At 34.3% G+C, this 23,185-nt stretch overlaps 1 protein-coding gene across 2 annotated transcripts in view; it reads left to right on the top strand.

Annotated features, from left to right (window-relative positions):
• Il1rapl1 (interleukin 1 receptor accessory protein like 1) overlaps positions 1-23,185 on the top strand; it is a 1,467,987-nt gene that overhangs the window by 768,536 nt on the left and 676,266 nt on the right. For both annotated transcript variants that reach the window (XM_004631365.3, XM_012514777.2), the window contains one exon: positions 8,519-8,798. In XM_004631365.3, the coding sequence (XP_004631422.1) occupies positions 8,519-8,798 (280 nt within the window). The remainder of the gene's footprint in view (positions 1-8,518; positions 8,799-23,185) is intronic.

Raw genomic sequence — 23,185 nt, 5'->3', positions numbered from 1 at the left:
ATGGGTCTTCTTTTTCTTCTTGCATGATATGAAAGAATGTTAGATCAACCACATTATCTGCTTGTCATTGAGGGAGGCTGTGACAGGAAATATATTTAAACAATATTTAAAGAAGAGACTGTTCCTGAAGTAGGGCAGTGAAGTAAAAGAAAAAGTTAACAAATGCAGTGAGAAAATGACACACACAGCATACTGTTATGGTTTGTAATTGGTCAGGTGAGTTATCACAGGTGAGAAGAGCAGATACAAAGAAGTTGGCTAAGTTTGTTGTAGGTTGAGCATCATTTTTTCATACCTCAAGAAACTACTGATTTCTTTCCTCTTTAAGGCAAAAGACAAGCACCACTGTCTTCTCAACTTTAAATGAAATTCCTTATATAGTGGGGCTTAAACACATGGAAGAACTTGTGTTAGCACAATCTTTCATCAAAAATACAGTAGAGTAGCAGATAGAGGTACTCGTAACTTTCAGTAGAAATTTAGTTTGATATATTAAAAAGAGGAAAATATGTATGATGAATCCAGCCCAAGTTTTAGGGGTGATAAGTGATGGCTGAGTGAGTTTTCCATTTACTTATCAGATGAATGGTATTTATGGTAATGTTCCATTTTTATACTTTGAGACAGAAAGTAAAAATTCTACTTGGTAGTCAACTTAAATAATGTGTAAGTGTTAAAATCTTACCCCATGTGGTGAAATAGGTGCTCCTGGAGATGGATTTTGTAAAAAGTTATGTCTGTTTATGAAAATCTATCTGAAAATATACATAACACTTTAAAATGTATTACTTGATCCACTAATTTCACTTCTTGGATTGTATTCTAAGCAATTGCTGCTTGGTTTTCTTTTTTTTTTCTTCACAAAGGAAGGCTGTGGAACTTTGTACACAAAGTCATTTTATCCCAAAACTGTTTAGAACAGTCAAATCTATCAAAGTCAACCAACATCAGAACAATTAAATAAATTCTAATGTAGCAATACTATGAGATGCTGTGTAATTATTACAAAGCTTCAAGTAGAACTGCATGATACTGAGAAAAGATGCTGAATAAATAAAAGGGTAGATTAGCAATGGTTTATTCTGTTTTACTTGAGCATAGCTTCCCTACTGTTTTGTTACTAGGAAAAAATAGTTTAAAATAAATGCTTGCTAAGTGCCTACTATGTAAAGCACAGGTTTTTGTATGTTTCAATTGGGAAGACCTGCCAGACACTAGAGATTAGGATGCGGTGTAGGGTTAACCGTAATACTAGAATCTTATTTACCTTGGGAGCAGCTGTTCCCTGATCAAGAAGGAGCCATATCTCAGAAGAAACGTGATAACAGTTCATGGAAGCCTGCACCCACTTGGAGACAACCTACTTTGAGAGGCTGATACATAATAACTTTCAGACATTATCAGAGAGAAGATTCTAGAAACTGGCTTCTTTATAATTGGCAGAGCCTCCTGAGAAACATCAATTCTTATCACCCACACACATCTCTCAAAAATATGTGAAAGTACTCTTCCAAAGTTGTTACATTGCATGTATTTTAAAGGCAAAGGTCTGTAGATATTCTAACCCAAATAAATGTGCTCCAGGAAGTAAGGTTAGGGACAAAGCATTTTGTGAACTCAAGTAAAACAGTTAACTCTTGCTGAGATTTGCTAGCATGGGCACTAACAATTTAGGGTTCACTCTACTTTCCTCTTAAAAGGATGCCAAGTAGAGTTCATATCTGTGAAGAGAAATAGCCAGTACATATAAAGTGTAAAGTTCAACTATGTAAAAATCAAGCCTTAGCCTATGGTTCCATATGTGTCAGAGTTCATGTGCATGACCTTCACTCCTTAGTCTCACTCATGTCTTAAAATTGATATTTCCAGACACAACAGCATTAAAATCAAATGCTGGCCATATGCCACACATTCAGTTTGCATCTGTATAATTTGAAAATATCAAGAGAGGGTAACACTCAAATATGGTCTGCCTAGTGAGACTGAATTTTTCCTGTACATTTCCATTGCTTAAAACTTTTAAATGAAGAAATCATAAAAACATTTCAAAGACATCACCACTTGACAGATGTGGTACTGCTGATTTTCTACTTGACTGGGAATGATGTTTCAATCTATGACAAGCTATGATTTGGAAAGTAAATGAAGAATATTTCTCTCTCTCTCACTGCTTGAATTTAGTTTCTTACTCCACCAGTTTTGCCTTTTAAATCTTTCTTCAAACTATGCAATTTGTTTCTTCTATACTTCCATTGCCTGACTGCAGACCCTTAGTAATATCACTGTCATGGGTAAAGCCTTCAAATTTATTTTCCTCCCTAAAACTTTACCCAGTGTAGCATATCTGGAAACAAACTCTTCAAAAGCTCCCTCATTGTTTTCACAATGACATAAAACTTCATAAAAGAACCTCAATGACCTGTATTTACCCACTTTTCCCCTTTGTTTCTTGCTATTTCCTAATGTAATCTTGTTACTATAATGTAAAACCATTTTGGGCTGGCAAGATAGCTCAGCCGACTAAGCACATGCTTAGGAAAGTGCATGGACCTTAGTTTGAGGCCTGGCACCACGTGCCATGCAGGCCCCACCCTCTGTGATCACTTACCCAGCGACCCAGTCTAGTTGTGGTGGCACATGCCTATAATCCCAGCACTGGGAAGGTTGAAAACAGGATGGTCACTACAAGTCCAAGCTGTGTAGTGAGACCCTGTAGCAAAAACATAAATAATAATAATAGTAATAATAATAGTAATATAAAGCCATCTTGATTGCAGAACTATGCTATCTCTTATTGCTGTGTCCTTGCTTTTATGTTTTCCTCCAAATCAATAGCCTTCTGACCTGTTTGTTGCCTACCTCTTTAAATTGTGGCATGCATCGCAAACATTTTCCCTTCATAGAATACTACTGTATGCAGCTTGGTATATTTTTTCATTGTATTCCCATGCTGTATTTTTAATTTCTGTCTATGTAAATATCTTGTGTGAGAAGGGCTAGGTCTATAAGTCCTAATCTTCAGTATCTATGACAGAATCTCAATGTTAGCTTCTAGTTTATTAATATATAAATCTATGTTTGTTAGACCACCTTTCCACAACCGGGATCAAGATAGTGTTTTGACTGAACATGATTGACAAAGAGAGTGTATTTCAGGAAAAACTTGGAAGTAGGAAAGAAAATAGATAGGAAAATCTGTGTGAAGAGGAAGTTTTAGGTAACCTCTGGCTTGACATAATCCATAAGGAAATTTAAGCATAAACTGCAACACAGTCATTCTTCTATAGACCCAGTGTTCTGTAAGCCCACATTAGTCAGTTACTGGCAGTGAGCCATACCCAAGGGGGAGTAAATTTCCCAGAAGGGTGGCTTTCATCAGTCAAATGTAATTTTGCAGAGGAGATGACTGTGAGCTGTTTGCATTTAACACTCGAATGAGCTGGAGACAAGAAGATACATCTGTATAGTAAAGGGGGTCACAATAGAGCATTGTCTACACTGATGTAGATATTTTATTTATATTATAATTATTCTAATATATCTATTTATTTACATACTTTATGAGTAAAGTATTTTGCCCTTTTAAGGTTTTATTTTTATATGTTGGCATGTAATATGTTTAAGCTCTATGATTAGAATTTTAATTCAACCTTGAAGCCTGTTACTATAGAAATATTTTGAGTTCTTGCATATGTACTAATAGTGACTTAGTTACAAATATTTTCACAAATCTCATTTGAATGTATTGAAACTATTTAGTGCATATACTTTTCGTTCTTTAAACAATACTTCAGTATGAATCAAAGAATAAGTTCTGAATCTCAGTTCTATCACTGTCTCTGTAAAGCTTCCATAACTTTATGTGTAATAACAACAACAAAAAGAGAATAAAGATGATGCTTCCTACCCTTGTTCCCCAACATAATTTTAGGTTTCATATACTTCCAATGGCTGTAAAGGAACATGCATTGCAGAGGAGCATTGAACTTGAGTACTTCCATGAAATCCTCCTATCAGGGAAGAACAATAGAAAACTCTGAGATGGCTTTATGGAATAGTTTATTCTGAAAGAAGGAAAACAGATTAAATATTCTGGTCTAGACAATTACCTAATTTTTTAAATAATATTATTAATAGTAATAATAGCTGCCTTGTGATTTATAAACTTGAACAAATAGCACGTAAATATGCATTTGAAATGATTGTTCAAAACAACAAGCTTGTGTAGTGAAATATGGAGAATTTGAGTGTGTCAATAGCAACTCTGTTCATCAATAGTTAAATTTAGGGGGCCTGCCCCTTAGCTCAGTTCTTTAAGTGTCTGCTTCAACCAAGCAGTCAGGCTCAGGTTGCTGTGGTTCAATCCCCACAACTCAAGCCAGTGAAACCTGCCCTGAAGGCATTCGGAGCAAAAAAAAAATAGTTAAATTTTACATGAATACCTATCCCTTAAAGTCATGAGATGTTTCATTATACAAAGTTTTTTTTCAAATATGCTTATATAAGAAAAGTGATTGAATTCATAAAGAACTGTTGAAGAATTTTGAAGGGAAAAGTCATTATGTCTCCAATGTAATTTATCTTTGACTGCTTTAGGAAAATATGTGCTACAGAGTGAGAAAGAATATGTGTACAAAGGAGACAAAATGCTAAAAAAATAAAAATATCACTTCTTTCATGTAAAAATGATTTATTATAATTTTGAAAACAGATACAATTCAATCTTTTATTTAAATTTTTTATCAAAAATTAAAGCTATCCCAAAATATCCTTTATTGTATTTTCTACCTCTTAGCTGAAATTGTTAAGTCAGCTTAACATTTTGAGATTATTTATAAGCAACATATTCTTGGTCCAGGGGTAGTGAAACCTCCGAAACTGTGAACTGTTATTTCCATGTTAAAATGAACACAGTGTGTCTCTCTTACCCACGATGCTCTCCTTTTTTCATCTTGCCTCTAGCATTTGCTTGCCAAGTGCCCTTGTCATTTGAAATTTTATTCCATGGCTAATAGAGAAGTACTGAACAGTCCAATTTTCATAAATGTTTATGGTATCTCCAATTCTGCCAAAAAATGTTTATGATTTCTTTAAAAACATTTTGCTCAGTAAGGATCTTCTGAAGGTGTTTACTAATGTTTACTTACGTCCAATACGACTCTCCCTTTCTTCTATTTAAATTGTTACCAACATTCTGGAACTTTTTAAACTAAATCTTTCTTGTTTTTACTTTCAAATATCTTGTTTTACTTTATAAATCTTCTGAGATCTTTAAATACTTTTATCTTACTCTTTAAACTGCTACTTTGAAGGACTTTCAACCTTTTTCAGAGGCAGCACTATCCTGTGTGATAAATACTTGTGTTGCAATTTACCTAGTGGTAAAAACAGAGTTTTTGGCTTATAAGCAGGATTATAACTATTTGAAATAAAAAATCTAACCTAGGATTCATTTTATTTAATGGGACAAACATACACAGCTATGTTAATAAATATCACATCCAATTATATAACCTTAATGATTCTGGGTGTAGTTCTTTCATTATATTATAGTATATGGGCTCTGCAGCAGTCATTTACAGGAATGATGTTTTTACGTGTAATGATGATGCAGACATTGCTCATTTACACTAAAATTCCAGAAGCTTTAGTTTAGAGTCTCACTGCAACATTTTTATTTTATTTTGTGTATTTGGTATATAGGGTCTATAGAGTGTTTAGGATCTCACTATGCAGATCAGACTTGTAGTGATTCTTCTGTTTTCAGCCTCCCAAGTGCTTGAATTACAGATGCGCCACCACACCCAGTCTGTCTCAGTGCACCCTGGGGGCAGGGCCAGCACAGCACACCGGGGATTGAACCCTTGCTAGTGTTTTCTACATAAGCAGGCGCTTTAGATCACTGAGCTCTCTGGCTGGTCCTCACATTTTTTTAATTTTAAAGAGAATGAAAAATAATAAAAAAGTTACAAACAATACAGCATTTAAAAAACAAGATGATGGGAATACCAGAATGGTTTTTATATTGCATATTATTCAGTGCAATATTTTCATAAGAAACTTAGCTTCCAATTTCTGACTGAAATGGGCTAAATCAGAGAATGGTATGAAGCTGACACTTTTATTAAGAAGCAGAATACACAGTGGTAGGGAGAATGAATTCTAGGTTACTACATAGCTGAGTGAGAATACAAACATTAGAACATGTTTGTATTGCAGAATAATGATATTCTATTTGGGGAACTTATACATATATACAACATAGCTCCCTCATTTTAAATCTTTTATTAAATGTCATGGAATTTCTTCATCTAGTGTTTGCTCATTAATATGATTATTATTCAATCACACATTTATTTAATAAATAATGTGTTGAGCCCCTTAGCAGACACTTCTAGGCACTGGGATTTTCAAACATGTAAGTAAGTAGAGAAAGTTCCTGACCTTGAAGGGTTTAAATTCTGTCAAAAGAAACAAAAGGCAAACAACAAATCAATTTATAAAATAATGTCCGTTAGAACTTAGTCCTATGAAAGAATATTAATGCGGAACCTAAATCAACCTGGATCTGAACATTGTTTCATAGAGGACAGTTAGGAAAGTCTCTGTGCAAGTGATATTTGCAGGGAAGCAATGCAGTTGTGTTGTGAAAAATATTTCTGAGAGAGGGAGCATCACATTTCAAAGCCACATGGATGTTTTTGAGAATGGTAAATGAAAATTTTTAAACTCATTTCTGCATGGATAAGTGTTCATTAGATGCTTGGTATTATTCTACAATACCAATTATTTATTAATAATTGATTCCACATGCTATTTCACATTTTCTTTGTTGTAATACACACCTGTGTTTTCATCTGGATGATTTTCGTGTCTCGTGAATTGTATGTAGTTCACGTTGCTCTCAGAGATGTCAGGCCATCCTTTTTGTTAATCTGTGCTCAGTCAAACCCTTTTCATACTACTCAGATGTCACTGTGTCAAAGTCCTGTTTTGTATGTCTTTGCACTTTTGCTCTGCAGAGGCATCTTTGGAGCAATGCTAAATTTACTGAATGGCTAGATGTTGGAAAATGAGCCTCTCTAAGGAGGAAATGCACAACTTCTGTGTGATTAGGATACTGTTGGTGTACTTGCCCCACTGTAAGCTGTTGTTAGGTATTCACGTGAGGGAGAGACAGAACTTTTTTCAAAAAATGATGTCATTTGGAAAACCGTACTTTCAGAAAATGAAAAGGGTCTAATCACACTCCCTCCCCATCTTTCTCATTTTTCACTATGTTTTGTTTGTATTTTCCCCAATGCTCCCAAAAGTCAGGAAAAAATAAACTATCACTTCCTCAGACTACATAACGGTGCTGGAGCTCAACTCACTTTTATTTCTTTTTATCTTATTTGGCCGTATTTATTTCTCATCTTATCATTTTGTGTTAAAGAGAATAAACTAGAGTAATTTAAACTAAGACAAGTAAAAGAATTATATAACAGGGGATTTGATTAATGAAAGGACTAGTTAGTATGAAAGAAATATTAGTCTATTACTGCCACCATAACCAAGTAAATTGCACTGGGTGGCTTCAACTACAGAAGTTTATTTCTCCCAATTGTGCTGTTGGAAAAGCTCAAGACCAATTTTGGTTCTGGTGATGGTGCACTCCGTGGCTTACAGCCAGCTGTCTTTTTTCTGTGTGCTTAGCCACCCTCTTCTTTTTGCATACAGGAAAAGAGAGAAAAGAGAAATTTCCCATACACCTTTTAAGAAAAGCCACAAACTCGTGAACTCCTCTAACTTTAATTATCTCTCTGTAGTTCAGTCTCTAAATACCATCACCTTGGGGGTTAGTGCTTCAGTGTATGTGTGGGTAGCACGTTCAGTCATTAGCAAAAGAGAACAAATGGCAAAAGTCATCAGGTTACTGTATTTGTGTATCTTGCTAAGAATCTGTCCTCAGGAACTTGACAGAGCCTTTCCCTCTAAGGGTTTCTTGCACACCTACTCCTAAGTAAGTGTCTCACTTGAGACTTGGCTAAAAATTTACAGAGCTTCTAGGCTCCCTTCACTGGAAGAACCAGGAGCTAGAGAAGACTTGCAAACTGCAGTAACTGGCTAAGCAAACATGTTGATATTAGGGGGCAAAACGCTTTCCTCTTGCAATGTCTCCCTAGCACCTTTTACTGAAAAAATGATACCACCTAGCAAAGAAAAAAATTGTCAAAGGGCTGGATCAATTTTGGCAAAACTTATAAAAATGTTCAATTAGAATTCAAAGATATAAGTCAATAATGAGCCTACTATTCCAAACTAAAAATAACTGCCAGAAGAAGCAGACTGAGGAAAGAATGTATTGTTTACTAGCAGAATAAACTACATTTAGGATAATTTTCAGTTTTCTTAATTACTATATTCTCTGTACCTAGAGTGACTCAAAATAGATGGTCAGGATATATTTGTAAAAAGAAAGAATGAATGAACTGATTGCTTAACTTTAATGTCTTTCCTCTCTCTCTTTGTGCTATAGCGGATGGATGCACTGATTGGTCCGTCGATATTAAGAAATACCAAGTCTTGGTGGGAGAACCTGTTCGAATCAAATGTGCGCTCTTTTACGGTTATATCAGAGCAAATTACTCCCTTGCTCAAAGTGCTGGACTCAGTTTGATGTGGTACAAGAGCTCTGGCCCTGGAGATTTTGAAGAACCAATAGCCTTTGATGGAAGTAGAATGAGCAAAGAAGAAGACTCCATCTGGTTCCGGCCAACGTTACTACAGGACAGTGGGCTTTATGCCTGTGTCATCAGGTATTCTTTTAGCTTTATTACAGTTGAATCAGTGAAATTGCATGCTACATTCTCATACTAATATTCTTCCCCGATGACTTTCAGTAGAAAGTTTTAATATTTGTATGTATTGCTACTTTCAAAAATTTGGAATCTAAATCATAAAAATATAGCATTGGAATTTATATAGAGAGATTATTTCTAGCTTATAGAGAAAAGAGATACCATCTGGGTATCTACTTATGTTCCCAGAAAATTACTAAGACTATGAAATAAAATTTTTAGAGGAAGTAAATGTTGCAAGTAAAATGTAAGCAAAGACATGCAGAAAGAATGCATAGTTTATTGCTAAATGGGTTGTAACATTTTGTTATTGCCCTTCACAGAGAGATAGAGCAGAGCTACCTCTGGTTAACACATATATGTAAAGATGATTTAGGTGATGTGTGTATGAGAACAAGAAGAGAAAGGCAGTCCTGCAGTGTTAGGGAATACAAAGTTTGTATCCTAGATCATTTTGCTAATGAAAATTGCTTTGTCAATGCCAAAAGCTTGCTGTGTCTCTCATGGCCCATGCCAAAGTTGAGAGCAATATTTTTGCCATTATTGACATGGTAAATCATCACACATCTACCCATCTTTGTCAAAGATTCATATTTGCTTTTTTTCAGAAACAATACAATGAGCCAGTGTCCATGTATATGAGCAGTTAAAAATATCACTTTGAGCATTTGGCCCATCATAAACTGTGAATCCATACCATATATGAGTGATCTTAGGTATCATTAGACTAATAGAGTACCGAAAAGCTGGGTATAAAAATATAGAACATAGCTATAAATCTATTTATTTGGTTTTCTGTATTTTTATCCAAATACACAAAGAAAATTCTAAAGCAATTCATTCTTGACTTAGAGAAAATTTCAGAGTCAGCTAATACTATTTTTAAGAAAGTCTTGATATGTAGTTCAGGTTGTGCTTGCACTCACTATAGCCCATGCTGGCCTGAAACTCTTGGCAATCCTTCTGCCTCAGCCTCTCGAGTGCTGGGATGACAGCCATATGCCACTACCCCCAGCCCAGAATCAGCTCATAGTTTTTCAATTAAAAAACTTCTACCTCTGAAACTCTGATTGTTACCTATTACTTCTCTGTCTTGAATATATTACTACCCTCTCAACATCTCTTATAATAATTACAGAAATTTTACTTTTAAAAACAACATAGATAAAGCACATGCAAGCAGGATCAGGGGCCATGGGTTTGATTCCCGGACCTGCTGTGGCAGCCCCCTCCCCAGTATGCGCTGAGCCAGCAATTGAGACTGGGCGTGGTGGCACACGCCTGTAATTCCAGCTCTTGGGAGGCTGTAAACAGGAGGATCACTAGGAGTCTGATCTAATAGTGAGAGCCTAAATACCCTGTACACCCTTCCCTAAAATACAAAAAAAGGAAGTCAGAATTAGTGTTGCAAAATATACATTGATAGAAACAGTCATCCTAGTGAAAAATGTCTAATGGATTTTTAGAAGAACAGACATTTCTTTCTTTTAATATCTATCAATAGTTTTATATGTTCAAAGATAACTCTTAATACAAGTGGAGATTTGGTTGGGGCATTGATGAATTATTTTCATATTAGTATGTTTAAAATATATTGCACAGACCAGCTGGGAGAAAATCATTATTTCTGACTATTCTCGCATATGTGGAGGTGATTTTGCAAGATAGTCCAATGTGTGTCATCAGTTCCCTGACATTAAAATTGAGTTGAATGTCTGCGGTCTAACTCCTTACGTCATTATTTATTGCTTAGAGAATAGAAAAGAATGTGACACATTAGTAATCTGTTTGAAAGGAATGAGTAACGACTATCTTATGCTTTTAAATTTACATCTTGAGCCAATCCTCTGAGTAATTGAGTTAACATTTGCCTGAGTTTATAATTGCGAGAATGAATAAAAGGTTGAAAGGCCTCTAAAATGACATTTGCCTTATGATTGTGTACATTTTAATGGAAAGTGAAACAATAGAAAAAAACTAATGTGTTGCAACTAGAATTCTAGAGAAAGTGATAAACTGAAGAAAGAGAAACTTGCCACTGAAATTCAAGTCTGCAAATTGATTTGAAGCCAAATTAGTTATGAGGAGAGTCTCTTTTTTTATGATAACAGGGATTGAAATCAGGACCCTATGCTTGACAGGGAAGTGCTTGTTCTTCTGAGTTATCTCCCTGGCCCTTAAAAGTTCAGAAGTGATTTTTTTTTCTGGCACAGGATACCCTCAGGGGAAGTCTGGTAAGGCTTGAGGATCTGGGGATCAAACCACAGCATCCTGATTGCTTTGTTTAAACAGTCACTTAAACAACTGAGCTAATGGGCAGGCCCCCTAATCCAGATTATTTATAGCTTCCTTTTCCAATTCAGAATGTGTTAATTAAAATCTTTACAAATAGCTTTTGAACTAATATATGAAAGGTGTTGATGTAAGTGCAGTACAGTGGATATTATTTGAGTCTCTGACATTTTGACAATTATTAACTGTCGGGTCACAATTTCTCTCCATTAGATTTTAAAGACTTTAGTTGAAAATAATATTTTAAGTGTGAAAATATTAGCTTGTCTTCAAATATTCCAGTCTTTCTTGTAATTGTTCCATTAACTTACCAATTATATGATTTAACAAGTCTTTTATGTATAAAGTGCATTTATACCTAATGTATATTCTTAAATGATGAAAATAACAGAAATGCCTGAGGTTACAATTATTGTAATAAACAAGAGACTTCCTGCACCCTTTTCATAAGGTCTACTTTTAAAAGAATCATATCACATAATTCTTTACTCCATAGTGGATAGTTTTTAACTGAATGGTATGCCTGAATTTTTATTGTATTGCTTTACATGAAAAAGTAAATGAAGAGCTGTGACAGTTTCTTTTGATTTCTATTATTGCCATCTAGAAAAACAAATTTATTTTTAAAACAATAAAATTTCCCTCTACTCTTAGTTATTTAATTTAATTTAATTTGTATCAGGAATCAAACTCAAAGCCTTGTGCTTGCCATGCAGGTGCTGTGCTTCTGAGCTATAACCCTGGTCACTGGCTCTCTACATTTGACCTTCAGTTTTTTAATTCCTCTTTTCAGAGTTATACCCCATTAGCAGTTTCATATACCCAGCTGCCTACTATTCATACAAGTATTCCCTTGCCCCTCAAATGGTAGCATATTCTTTGATATGCTATTTTAGTTAACATTTTATTCTTGAGATAATCATTGACTCATATGACATTGAAGGAGGTCACATGTATTCTTCACAAATTTGGCTCAATGTTGACACTTTGCAAAACTGTAATACGATGTCATAATCACAGTATTGAGAGCCATATGATCAAAACACAAAAAAATTCCATTACCTCCCGGGATATCCATATTGTCCTTTTGTAGCTCCATATTTCTATGTAATCTTAACACCAAAGAGCTGCCAACAACGTTTTATCTGTTCCATGAAAGAATATCAATGAGATCGTACAGTGTATATAACCTGTTGAAACTAGCCTTTACCTTAGCATAATTCCTCCAGAATCCTTCCAAGTGTTGCAGATAAGTCTAGCTAATTCATCCTTATTGCTGTTTATTGTGGCACACTGTTCATATGCAGCAGCAGTGTTTACTTACTCACTATATGTAATCTGGACACTTTTTACTTTGGCCATTAAAAATAAAACACATATGAAAATTCATAGACAATTTGTTGGTAAAAATGAGTTTTCATCATTCTGAGATAAATTTTCAACAATGAAAATGAGTTGTAAGGCAGTTGCATATTTAGTTTTATAAGTAGCTGTCAAATTGTTTCTCAAGACAGTTGTACCATTTTAGATTCATAATAGCATTATATAGGAGACACAGTTTCTCTGTATACTTGCAGTACACAAGACATTTAACTATAACCATTATGGTGGGCTCATTTTGTTCTCTCGTGATTTGACTTTGTATTTCTTTCATAATACCTAATAACTAAGTGTTTAGTAATTTTCTTATTCATGTTTTTGTGTGTTTTATAATTGGAATTGTCTTTATGTTCTTTTTACTATTTATTTATTTATTTATTTATTTATTTATTTATTGCTACTGCACATAGAACCTAGGGCCCCAGCCATGATAGACAATTGTTGTACAGATGTTACACCTGCAGGCACATTCATTGAGTTTTCAAAAGTCTTTGCATATCTGGATACCAGTCCTCTTTCATGGAAGTGATTTGCAAATATGTTGCTTTGCTTTCAAGCTGCTTTAGTTCCTTTGCAAAGTACGATTTTTATTTTCATTATTTTTGTGGTGACATGTTTGCAGTACGTAATGATTGCATTCCCCATGGGGAGTTATTATGTGTACATAACACATATTAATTCTGTTTTCAGCCCCTTCTCCTTGCCTCCATTCACCCTCCATTTCTTGGTCTCCTAAACTTTTAGAAAAGATTTATCTCTTTGTTTCCTATTATGTGTATTTTATGTTTCTTTTTAATTAAATTTATTTATTTATTTATTTATTTATTTATTTATTTATTTATTTATTTTGCGGTACTAGATATTGAACTCAGGACCGTGCACTTGCCAGGCAAGCACTTATTCTTCTGAGCTATCTCCTCGGCCTATTTATTTATTTATTTATTTATTTATTTATTTATTTATTTTGGTGGTACCAGGGATCAAAATCAGGACCTTGCACTTACCAGGCAAGCATTTATTCCACTGAGCTATCTCCCTGGCCTCTTTTTAATTTATTTATATTTGTGTTTCCCATATAAATGAAATCATGTGATATTTAAGTTTGTGTGCCTAATTTATTTCACTTAATGTTATGGTTTTAAAAAGCAACTATTTTTCATGAAAATGATTCAACTTATCCTTTGTAGCAGAGTAATAATCCATTGTGTATAAATATCACATTTTTGTCTATCCATTCATCTGTTGATGGGCAGAAAGGCCACATCCAAGATTTCACTTTCATGATTTATGTTGCAATAAGCATTGCTATGTATGTGTCACTGTACAATGATGTCTTTAACTCCTTTTGGAAGCGCCTTGAAGAAACTAGCTAGGACAGATGGAATTTCTATTTTCATCTTTGGTTAGCTGGTAGTTTTAATTACTCCAACTGTGTTTCCTATTATTCAAATATTCAGGTTGTTTCATATTTTCTTTGTTCAGTTTTGATAATTCCTATGTATCTAGGGATCTACTGATTTATTATTGGAGTACAAGTTTATTTTTGTTTTATTATTTTTATTTATTTTATTGATTGATTTGTACCAGGGATCAAACTAGGGATGTTGTACTTGCTATGCAGCTGATTATGCCACTGAGCTATCTCCAGGCCCTGGAATACAAATTTTTTAAGACGTTGCTAATAGTCTTCTAGAATTTGATATTACCCATTGTGATTCCTACTTTTTTGTTTCTACATTGATTTATTGACTTTCGTTTTCTTTTTCCCTGTTTGGTAAGACTAGCTAAGGGTTTACCTATTTTGTTTACTCTTTCAGAAAACTCCCTTTTTGATAGACTGATTCTTTGTCGTGCTTTTTTAATATGAATCTCATTCTCTGATCTGATCTTTATAATTTCTTTGCTTTCACTGCCTTCAGATTTGAATTGTTCTTGTTTTGTGGAAACTTGAAATGCATTATTAGGTTCTATATTTTGACTGACTCCAAATTTTGATGTGTTTAGGATTACTACTAACGTTTTCTGTTATGTTACATTGGTATTACTATTTTGACTCTCAGTACTGCCTATTTCATATTTTATTTCTTCTGTGACCCATTGATTACTCAAAAGATGTGCTGTTTAATTTCCATGTGATTGCATAATTTCTCTGGCTTGTTTTGCTGTGATTTCTAGTTCCATTTCCTTATATTCACCTAAAAGACAAAGAATCATTTTGATGTTTTGCATTTCCTTAACTATGCTTTATGGACGAGTATATGGTATATTTGGAATATATTCCATATGTTGCTGAGAAGAAAGTACATTTTGTTGTTGGTTGAAACATTACTGAAATACCTGTTACTTTTTTTTTTTTTAATGGAACCGGGTATTGAACTCAGGTCTGTGCGCTTGCCAGGGAAGTGCTTATTGTACTGAGCCATCACCCTGGCCACTGTTACTTCTATTTCTTTATGGGTATAATTCAACTTTAACAGTTTTTTTGTTAACTCGTTTGCCTAATTGATTTATGCTAGTTCCCTGTTGACCTGATCTGTTATAATTGTGTTGATGTTTATCTGAGCTTTAAAGTCCAGTAATGTTTTGTCTATGGAGTCCAGTGTGCTAAAATATGTGGTGCATACATAGTTACCATTGCTATATTTTCCTTTTGAATGGCTCTCTTAATCAATATGTAGTGGCCTTCTTTAACTCTAATGATTAGTATTGTGTTGAAGTCCATTTGTTCTGCAAAAGGAATAGCTACTCCTATTTGTTTATATACTTTATAATATTGTTTTCCATTCTTTGATGTATAAATTGTGAATTTCTTCTTGGGTGCAATGTGGTTATTTTTTTATTTTATTTTATTTTTTGGCAGAACCAGGGATTGAACTCAGGCCCTTGCGCTTGCCATGGAAGTGCTTATTCTTTTGAGCCATCTCTCTGGGCCTCTATGTGGTTAATTAAATGCAAAATTTCTTAATTTGATGAATTTTAAATTATGAAGTTTTCTACTTATACTTTATGTTTCTGTTATAAGCTATAAATATTTTTCTAACTCTTGTTTCTAAATTGTTTCATTTATTTTTTGTTTTTTTAAGTTTTAAAATAAAACATCAGAAGTTTTTTGCTTTATACTTAATATTTAATTGTACAACTTATTTTGAGCTAATATTTTTATCAAGCATAAAGGATAAATAAATTGATATTCAGTTTTATTACGTAGATATGAATTTACTCCAAAACCATTTCTTTCAAAATGCCCTGCTTCTTCAGTTCATTTGCTTTTTCACTTTTATTCATAAAAGTGGTATTTCTATGTGGGGTGACTTTCTCTTTCTTTGTTTTATTCATAAATTTGCATGCTTCTGCAATTGGCCAAAATATGAAAAATATGGATCTTCCTTTTAAAAAATTGTGAAAATGGCTATTATATTTATTTAGCTATAATAGGCTCTACTATTTGTTTGTTTGTTTGTATTTTAGGGAAGGGTTTACACTAGATCAGACTCGTAGTGATCCACCTGTCTACAGCTTCCCAAGAACTGGGATTGCAGGTGCGAGCCACCACGCCCAGTCTCAATTGCTGAGTCAGTGTGCCCCTGGGGTGGGGCCTCCACAGCTGGACAGGGATCAAACCCATCACCCCTGAGCCTGTTTGCAGGCACTTTAATCACTGAGCTATTTGGCCAGCCCTTAATAGGCCCTATTCTTTTCCAAGTAAATTTTAGGTTAATCTTGTCGATGTTCATAACAATACATTTTGAACATTTTTCCCTTTTTTTTAAATGTATTTAATACAGGGTCTACATAGTCTCCCTTCATAGATCAGACTTGATGTGATTTTCCTGTTTTCAGCCTCCCAAGTGCTGAGATTACAGGCTTGTGCACCGCCCTATGTCAATCTTCATCTTGGGGCACCCTGGGGACAGGGCTAGCACTGCATGTGAGGGATCTATGTTGGGTTGCTGCATCTGCCTAAGCAGGCGTTTTAATGTGCTGACCTGTTTTTCCGGCCCCACCTTTTGAGCATTTTGATAGTATTTGTATTAAGCCTATATGCTGATTTATGAAGAATTAATCTCTATTATGTTGCACCCATAAGCATAGTTTGACTCCACATTTACTTATGTTTTATTTCTTTCTTCAATATTGTATAATTTTTGTGTATAAATTCTGCAGATATTTTGTTAAATTTGTATCTAAAAATTCATTTAAGTTGAATATACATTTTCAACTTGTGAAAAGTGTGATAAGTTTTTGTTCAAAAATGCTTTCTAGGACTTTTTTTTCTTTTTTTGGCTGGCTTAGGCTGCCTTAAGGACGGGTCTGGAAGCCATGTGGAGCTGGGGATCCGACCATGGTGTCCTGCACCTGACTGCATTTGCATAAGCAGGCGCTTAAACCTGAGCGAACAGGCAGGAACCCCTAGGACTTTTTCTTAATCGTACTTTTCAAAAAAAACATATATATATATATATATATATATATATATCAGGGTCTACAGGGTCTCACTACATAGATAGGACTTCTAGTGATGCTACTGTTTTGAGCCTCCCAAATGCTGGTATTACAAGGGCACACCACCACGCCCAGTCTCAATCCCTGTGGGCCAGGAAGGCACAGAATGCTGGGAATGGAAGCAAGGCTGCTGGGCTTTGCCTAAGCCGGCACTTTAGTCCGCTGAGCTATCTGGCTGGCCCTGGACTTTTTCTTTAAAAAGACAATTTCTTTTCTTTCCTTTAGAGGAAATTTGAGGTCAAAGCAATAGAGTACAAGGTACAGAGAATTTCTATATACCTCCTCCATCTCTTCCATCCAAAGCTGCATAAAATTACGAACATCCTTCTCAAGACTGGTGCACTTGTTACAATTGATGGCCCTCAGTTTTGTGCAGTAGCATTAGCATAGCCAATGAGGTTTATCTGAGGCAGTTATAGATGATGAAGTCACCAGAAAGTTGAAAAAATAGGATATTTTGTTACTGTTTTTGTTTGGTCATTTGGTTGTTGGGCATGAAACTAGAGTATTCCATTCTCACCAGCAATGCATTATTATTTTTCTGGTGCTCCATATCCTTGCCAGTTTAGGTGTTAACTTTATCCAGAAGGCCATGAGTAGCTTTATCCTGAAGGTCATGAGTACCTTAAAGATGGTTACTGGCCTCCCTGTAGTAGGTTTGAGTGGTAGCCTCCAAAAAAGGTAAATCCACTCCCAACCTGAGGGTGCAACTTTCCTGTGTGGTAATAGTTTCTAAAAGAATTTTTTAATTATATTCAAGATGTATTCTATCAAGTATCAAACTCATTTATTCAAATTTAGAGTTCATCTTAGAGACCTAATACATGCTGAGTATCTTTGAAAGTACCTATGAAACATCTGTCAAGAAGTGTTTTCCCTTTCACAGTATCCATTGGACTTTTCAGGTCCTATCTATTCTTTCAGGTTCTTATACTAGCAAGACAATATGATGTTTACACACATGGGCGTGATTTATTTCACTTATGAGTATAGCCTCCAGTTGCATCCATTTATCTATAAAAGCTTTGAATTTATGTTTCTTTATAGCTGTGTAATACTCCAATGTATAAAAATACCACAGCTTTAGTATCCATTCCTCATCTGATAATCTGCACAACTAATTTGAAGACAACAATATGCCATGTAACAACTGTCATTAAAGTCTTATCATTTTGTTTAGTGAAATTCTGTATTGCTTTGAAGGTTTATTTTTTTACTATTTTTGTATCCTCTTTAAGAAAATAAAAATGTACTTAATGAATTCCATGTACAGTGACACCTTGATTGTCAAACAGTCACAAGCTCAAACTTTCTACTACTTGAACAGCGAAGTTCAAAAATATTCTGCTCATTGTTCATAACTTTGCTTGATAATTGAACCCAAAATATGATTTGGGAAAAGAAAACTGTACTAGCCAAGAGTGAGTCACTAGTCATCTCTTGTTGCAGACACAAAGTGGTGATGCTTCAGTCTAAGTGCCACTTGTTCCCAGAATGATATATTGTGCTTAAGTTAGTGCTTTAAAACATTTGTCACTGTGTGCTTTTTTTGCACTTTATTTTCATAAAATGTTGGAACCATGACTTCAAAGAAAGTGAGTGATACCAGCAGTATAGCTAAGAAGAAAACTGCAAAAACAACGATAGAGTTAAAGAAATTCTTGAGAAATTTTTAGGATCCTAGAAAAATGAATTAATAAGTGTAATTTTATGGCCTCAGAACTAGTTATGTAGCTTTCCATTATTTCTTATTGTAAAAAACATGTTTAGAGACTGGGAGTGGTGGTGCGTTCCTGTAATCCCAGCTCTTGGGAGGCTGTAAACAGGCAGATCACTACGACTCTGATCTAGTAGTAAGACCCTGAATGCCCTGCAGACCCTTCCTTAAAAAATAAAAAAAAAATATTTACTTCTTGCACTTTTCCATGTTCTAGCACAAATTTGAGATGAATTGAGTTCTGTAACTGAGATATCACTGTATTTGCTCAGCAATTTCACAGACATGTACAGATCACATTGTAATTAGTAATGTTAGTGTAAGATTACCAAAAGTTTTAAAAAATGTTTATTTCAATTGGAGAAAGGAGAATATGAAAGAAGAGGGAGTAAAAAGGAGCATGAGGAGAGCAAAGCAAGGAGCATTATAGGGAGTAGAAATGATCAAAGTATTTTATATGTATATCTGAATATGTCAAAATTATACTAATTATTCTACACAAATAAAATGTGCTAATAGAAACAACTTTTTCTATTCAAGTAAATTATAGAAGAGAAAATAAATATGTAATAAATGCCTAGAGATACTATGAAAATGGGCTACAATATAGTAGAGTTCTGCCAAGATGGAGAAGTACTATTATTCTCAGGCTCTGCCTCTTACAACTACATTGCCTGGTTATGACACAACAAACAAGCATAAGACACCTCTGACAAACAGAAGGAGGACTTGTCTAGGGACCTTAAGACTTGAAGAGTGACATGACAATATTCTGTGTTCTTCCCACCCTGTCTTATCTTTACAGATTGGTTTATAATTTTTCACATTTTGTTTCTTCATCTGAAGTTGAACATTTTTCATTGCATACTCGAGGTAATTTTCTTCGAGTATGTCTTTAAGAAAATACAGTTTATGATAACTTTCTTTCTTTCCTAAATAGCTCCATAAATAATATTTTCAGTTAATTTTAGGTGGAAACAATTCAAAATTTTATGACTTAAAAATTGTTTCGTTTTCACATGATCTTCAATGCAGGATACCCTCAGCTGTATAGATTTTTTGCTGATGTTGCCTGTGATCACTTGGGGTGGGAATCAAAGAATGTGAAAAATTTGCTGAATCTGTTTTTCCCTATGAATGTTCAGGATCTGAACTCTCTTGTCTCTGCCTTTCTCTGTGTGTATCTGTCTCTGTCTCTCTCTGTATCTGTGAGTCTCTGTCTCTCTGTCTCTTCTTCTCTCTGTCTCTCTGTCTCTCTCTCTCTCTCTCTCTCTCTCTCTCTCTCTCTCTCTCTCTCTGAGTGTTTCTATCAGGACTGTTATAACATGATGCAGACTAAATAATCACTGTTCAAGTGCCTAATTATAACATGCTTACTAATGTCCCATGAGCCATACAGACTTGCATTCTGTGTGTTTTGGTGATTAAGTTCACAAAAATAACAGTCAGCAGAGGCTTCCCTTTTCTCCTAATAATTCATGTACTTAACATGTAAACTAAGGTCACATCTCTAAATTCTTCAAAATCTTAGTACAGCTTCAGAGTTAGGTTTGGATTTCAATATTTATAATATTTCTGAGTGTAAGAGGTCCATCCTACTCATTGCCTTGAGTGGAACTGCTCAGGAGTAGCTCCCTTTTATCCAAATCTGAAAGAAGGCATTTTTATGGATCCCAGCATACAATGGTGAAACTGAGATAGCATAAGTAAAATACGAAGTGCCACTAATGGGGAGGGATGATAGCTATGCTAAAGTCCAGCTGGACACACGTAGTGAATTACCTGATTGGCTGCATTTGATCAAAGGAGATGTATCTTCATTAAGGAATGAAGATTATAAAAGTATCGCTTGATTCCTGGAATCAAGAATTTCATTTCTATTCTACTTAAGTTCATTGTGTTTACTAGGATTGGTTTTCTTTGGCTTCTAGATATGCCCTTTTGTTTTTCTTAGAAAATTAAGGGCCATGAGACCATTTCTTTCCACTTTCCACTCTATTCATTGTAATATAAGGTAGTATAATTAATTAAAATACTGTGAAGCTGTTCAGTGTTCAATTTTATTCCAATCCACTAAGAAAAAGCCACAAATGAAATATCTTTTTTCCCATAATTTTATTGAGAAACAAATAGAATGAGACAGTTTCAAACCAGATTGATAGGACAGTTTCAATAATTAACATATTGCATACATTCTTCAAGACATATGCAGCTCTATTTTGCTGTTCAGCTCAGAATGCTGGGGGATGGTGCACCAAAAACTGGAGCCTCTTCCTGGCTGGCTAGCCTTAGGGTTTGCCTGATCAGCAATCTTGGCTCTCTTCTGTGGACCACAGAGTATTTACTGTCTCCTAAACACATCATTACTGACACATTTCTCCTCGGAATCGGTCTGAGGTGTTTATCAACCAAAAAGCACTCAATAAGTAGTCATCGAGTTAAATAATGAGTGATTGTGATCAATGCTTCTTAAAATACTCTGTGTAAAATACTTCAGAATAAATTACACAATTTTCTGATTCCTGTTATTTTCCAGAGAAAGCAATGTAATGTTCCTTCTTGTGTATTGTTACAGCCCTATCCAAATTATGAACTGCTTAGTGCAAATCATTGTATTTGATATCCCAACATACATTTTTGATGTTTTATGAAGTATACCTTACCTAACACCATAATACAGTATAAAAGTTGGGTCTAATGTACTAGAAAACTGATCACTATAATTTCAGTATAAACTCTAAGTAACTTATTTTAATTTGTATAATAGAAGATATTTTTAATATTTATTAATATATCTTGTAATTATTGCTGTATAAAAGTAATCTGGGATCAAAAGATATAATTATGATATTAGCAACTTTTCAGAAAGTTTAAAATACACATAACTCAAGGATTTCCATACTTAGATCAGGACAATCAAACTCCATATAAATGTTTTGTATCATTTCTAGAAATGTTAATTATTATATGCATATGTGTTCCAAGAATCAAGTGATACTTTTACAGTCTTCATTTCTTAATGAAGGTGCATCTTCTTTAATCAAAGCCTGACTTTATCCTTGAGAATATCAGGTATAATTTATAGATAATAAAAATGCAATTGAAACTATATAAGCTAATACTTTTTTTCAAAAGTATATAGATGTGAAAAATCTAGGTAAGATTTTAAGTCAGGATGTGAAATCTTTTATGATGATATGTTGAAATTTGAGAACTGTAAATTGAGGATTCTTTCTATACTTTTGATGACAACTTATTTTTATTCTTCAAGTTTAAAGAGAAAAATGATAAGCAAACAATAAAACCAAGGTTCTTTTTTTTTTTTTTTTTTTTCGGAACTGGGGATTGAACTCAGGTCCTTGCGCTTGCCAGGGAAGCACTTATTCCACTGAGCCATCTCCCCGGCCCTCATTATAGTTTAATGGGACAATTACAATAGTTGATATGTTGCATATTGTTGTCTTCATATTAGTTAATCAGAGTACAAGATATAGGCATGGTATCTAAAGAATATTAACACAAATAATTTTTTAAGGGGCTGAGATGATTCAGCTGTACAACTACCTTAACTATCATACATGTATATTTATTTATTTTTCCCTTTCTTCCTTTCCCCTTTTCCCCATTGCAGTTTGTTTTTTCTCTTGCTTTTTTCCCAGTTCACAATATATATTGTACGTTGTGGACCCTACTTTTTTGTTCAATTTCTCACACGAGTGACATGATACAATGTTTAAACATACAGATCTGAGTTATTTCACCTATCAGTATGGTCTTGATTTGCACTCATTTACCTATAAAAGTTTCTAGTTTATCCTTCTTTATGTCTGAGTAGTAGTCTGTTATATTAAAAAGACAGAAACAGATCTTTGCCATCCATTCCTCTGTTGATAAGCATCTAATTTGTTTCCAAGATTTAGCTATTGACGATATGCTTATTTTCCCTAAAAGAGACTTTGCAGTGAGACTTTGCAGTTGCATAACTTTGATGATTTTCAGAGATGGTACTAATATAATAAATCCTCCTAGAACACATACTAAGTTAATAGTCTTTCCACATCTGAGACATGAAGGCATTTTCTAAAAAGTCTAGATGCATTTTGACAGGATAATAACTCATCAAATTGCTATTTTTTCTAAATATTTTTTCCAAAAACAACAGACCCAGTAGATGTGCACAAAAAACCAAAGACTACATAAGTCAACTATTTGATTTGTTGACTTATTTTACCATCCAGAAAATACATATATTCAACTAAAAGCTGAAATGAACTCTTCTGGAATAAAGATGTGACAGTTTCTTAGATCAGTGGGTTAGGAAATCTTTCTAATCTTTCCAAATCTTATAAGTATTTTATGACACACAACTTTAGTCCCAACACTTGTGAAGCTGATGAAGGACAGAGAGAGAGAGAGAGAGAGAGAGAGAGAGAGAGAGAGAGAGAGAGAGAGA

The sequence above is a fragment of the Octodon degus genome, unplaced genomic scaffold (assembly GCF_000260255.1).
Source record: "Octodon degus isolate 3935 unplaced genomic scaffold, OctDeg1.0 scaffold00041, whole genome shotgun sequence".
In the NCBI taxonomy this organism is placed as follows: domain Eukaryota; kingdom Metazoa; phylum Chordata; class Mammalia; order Rodentia; family Octodontidae; genus Octodon; species Octodon degus.
The sequence above is the reverse complement of the archived record's forward strand: the minus strand, read 5'-3'. Positions and strand labels throughout refer to the sequence as shown.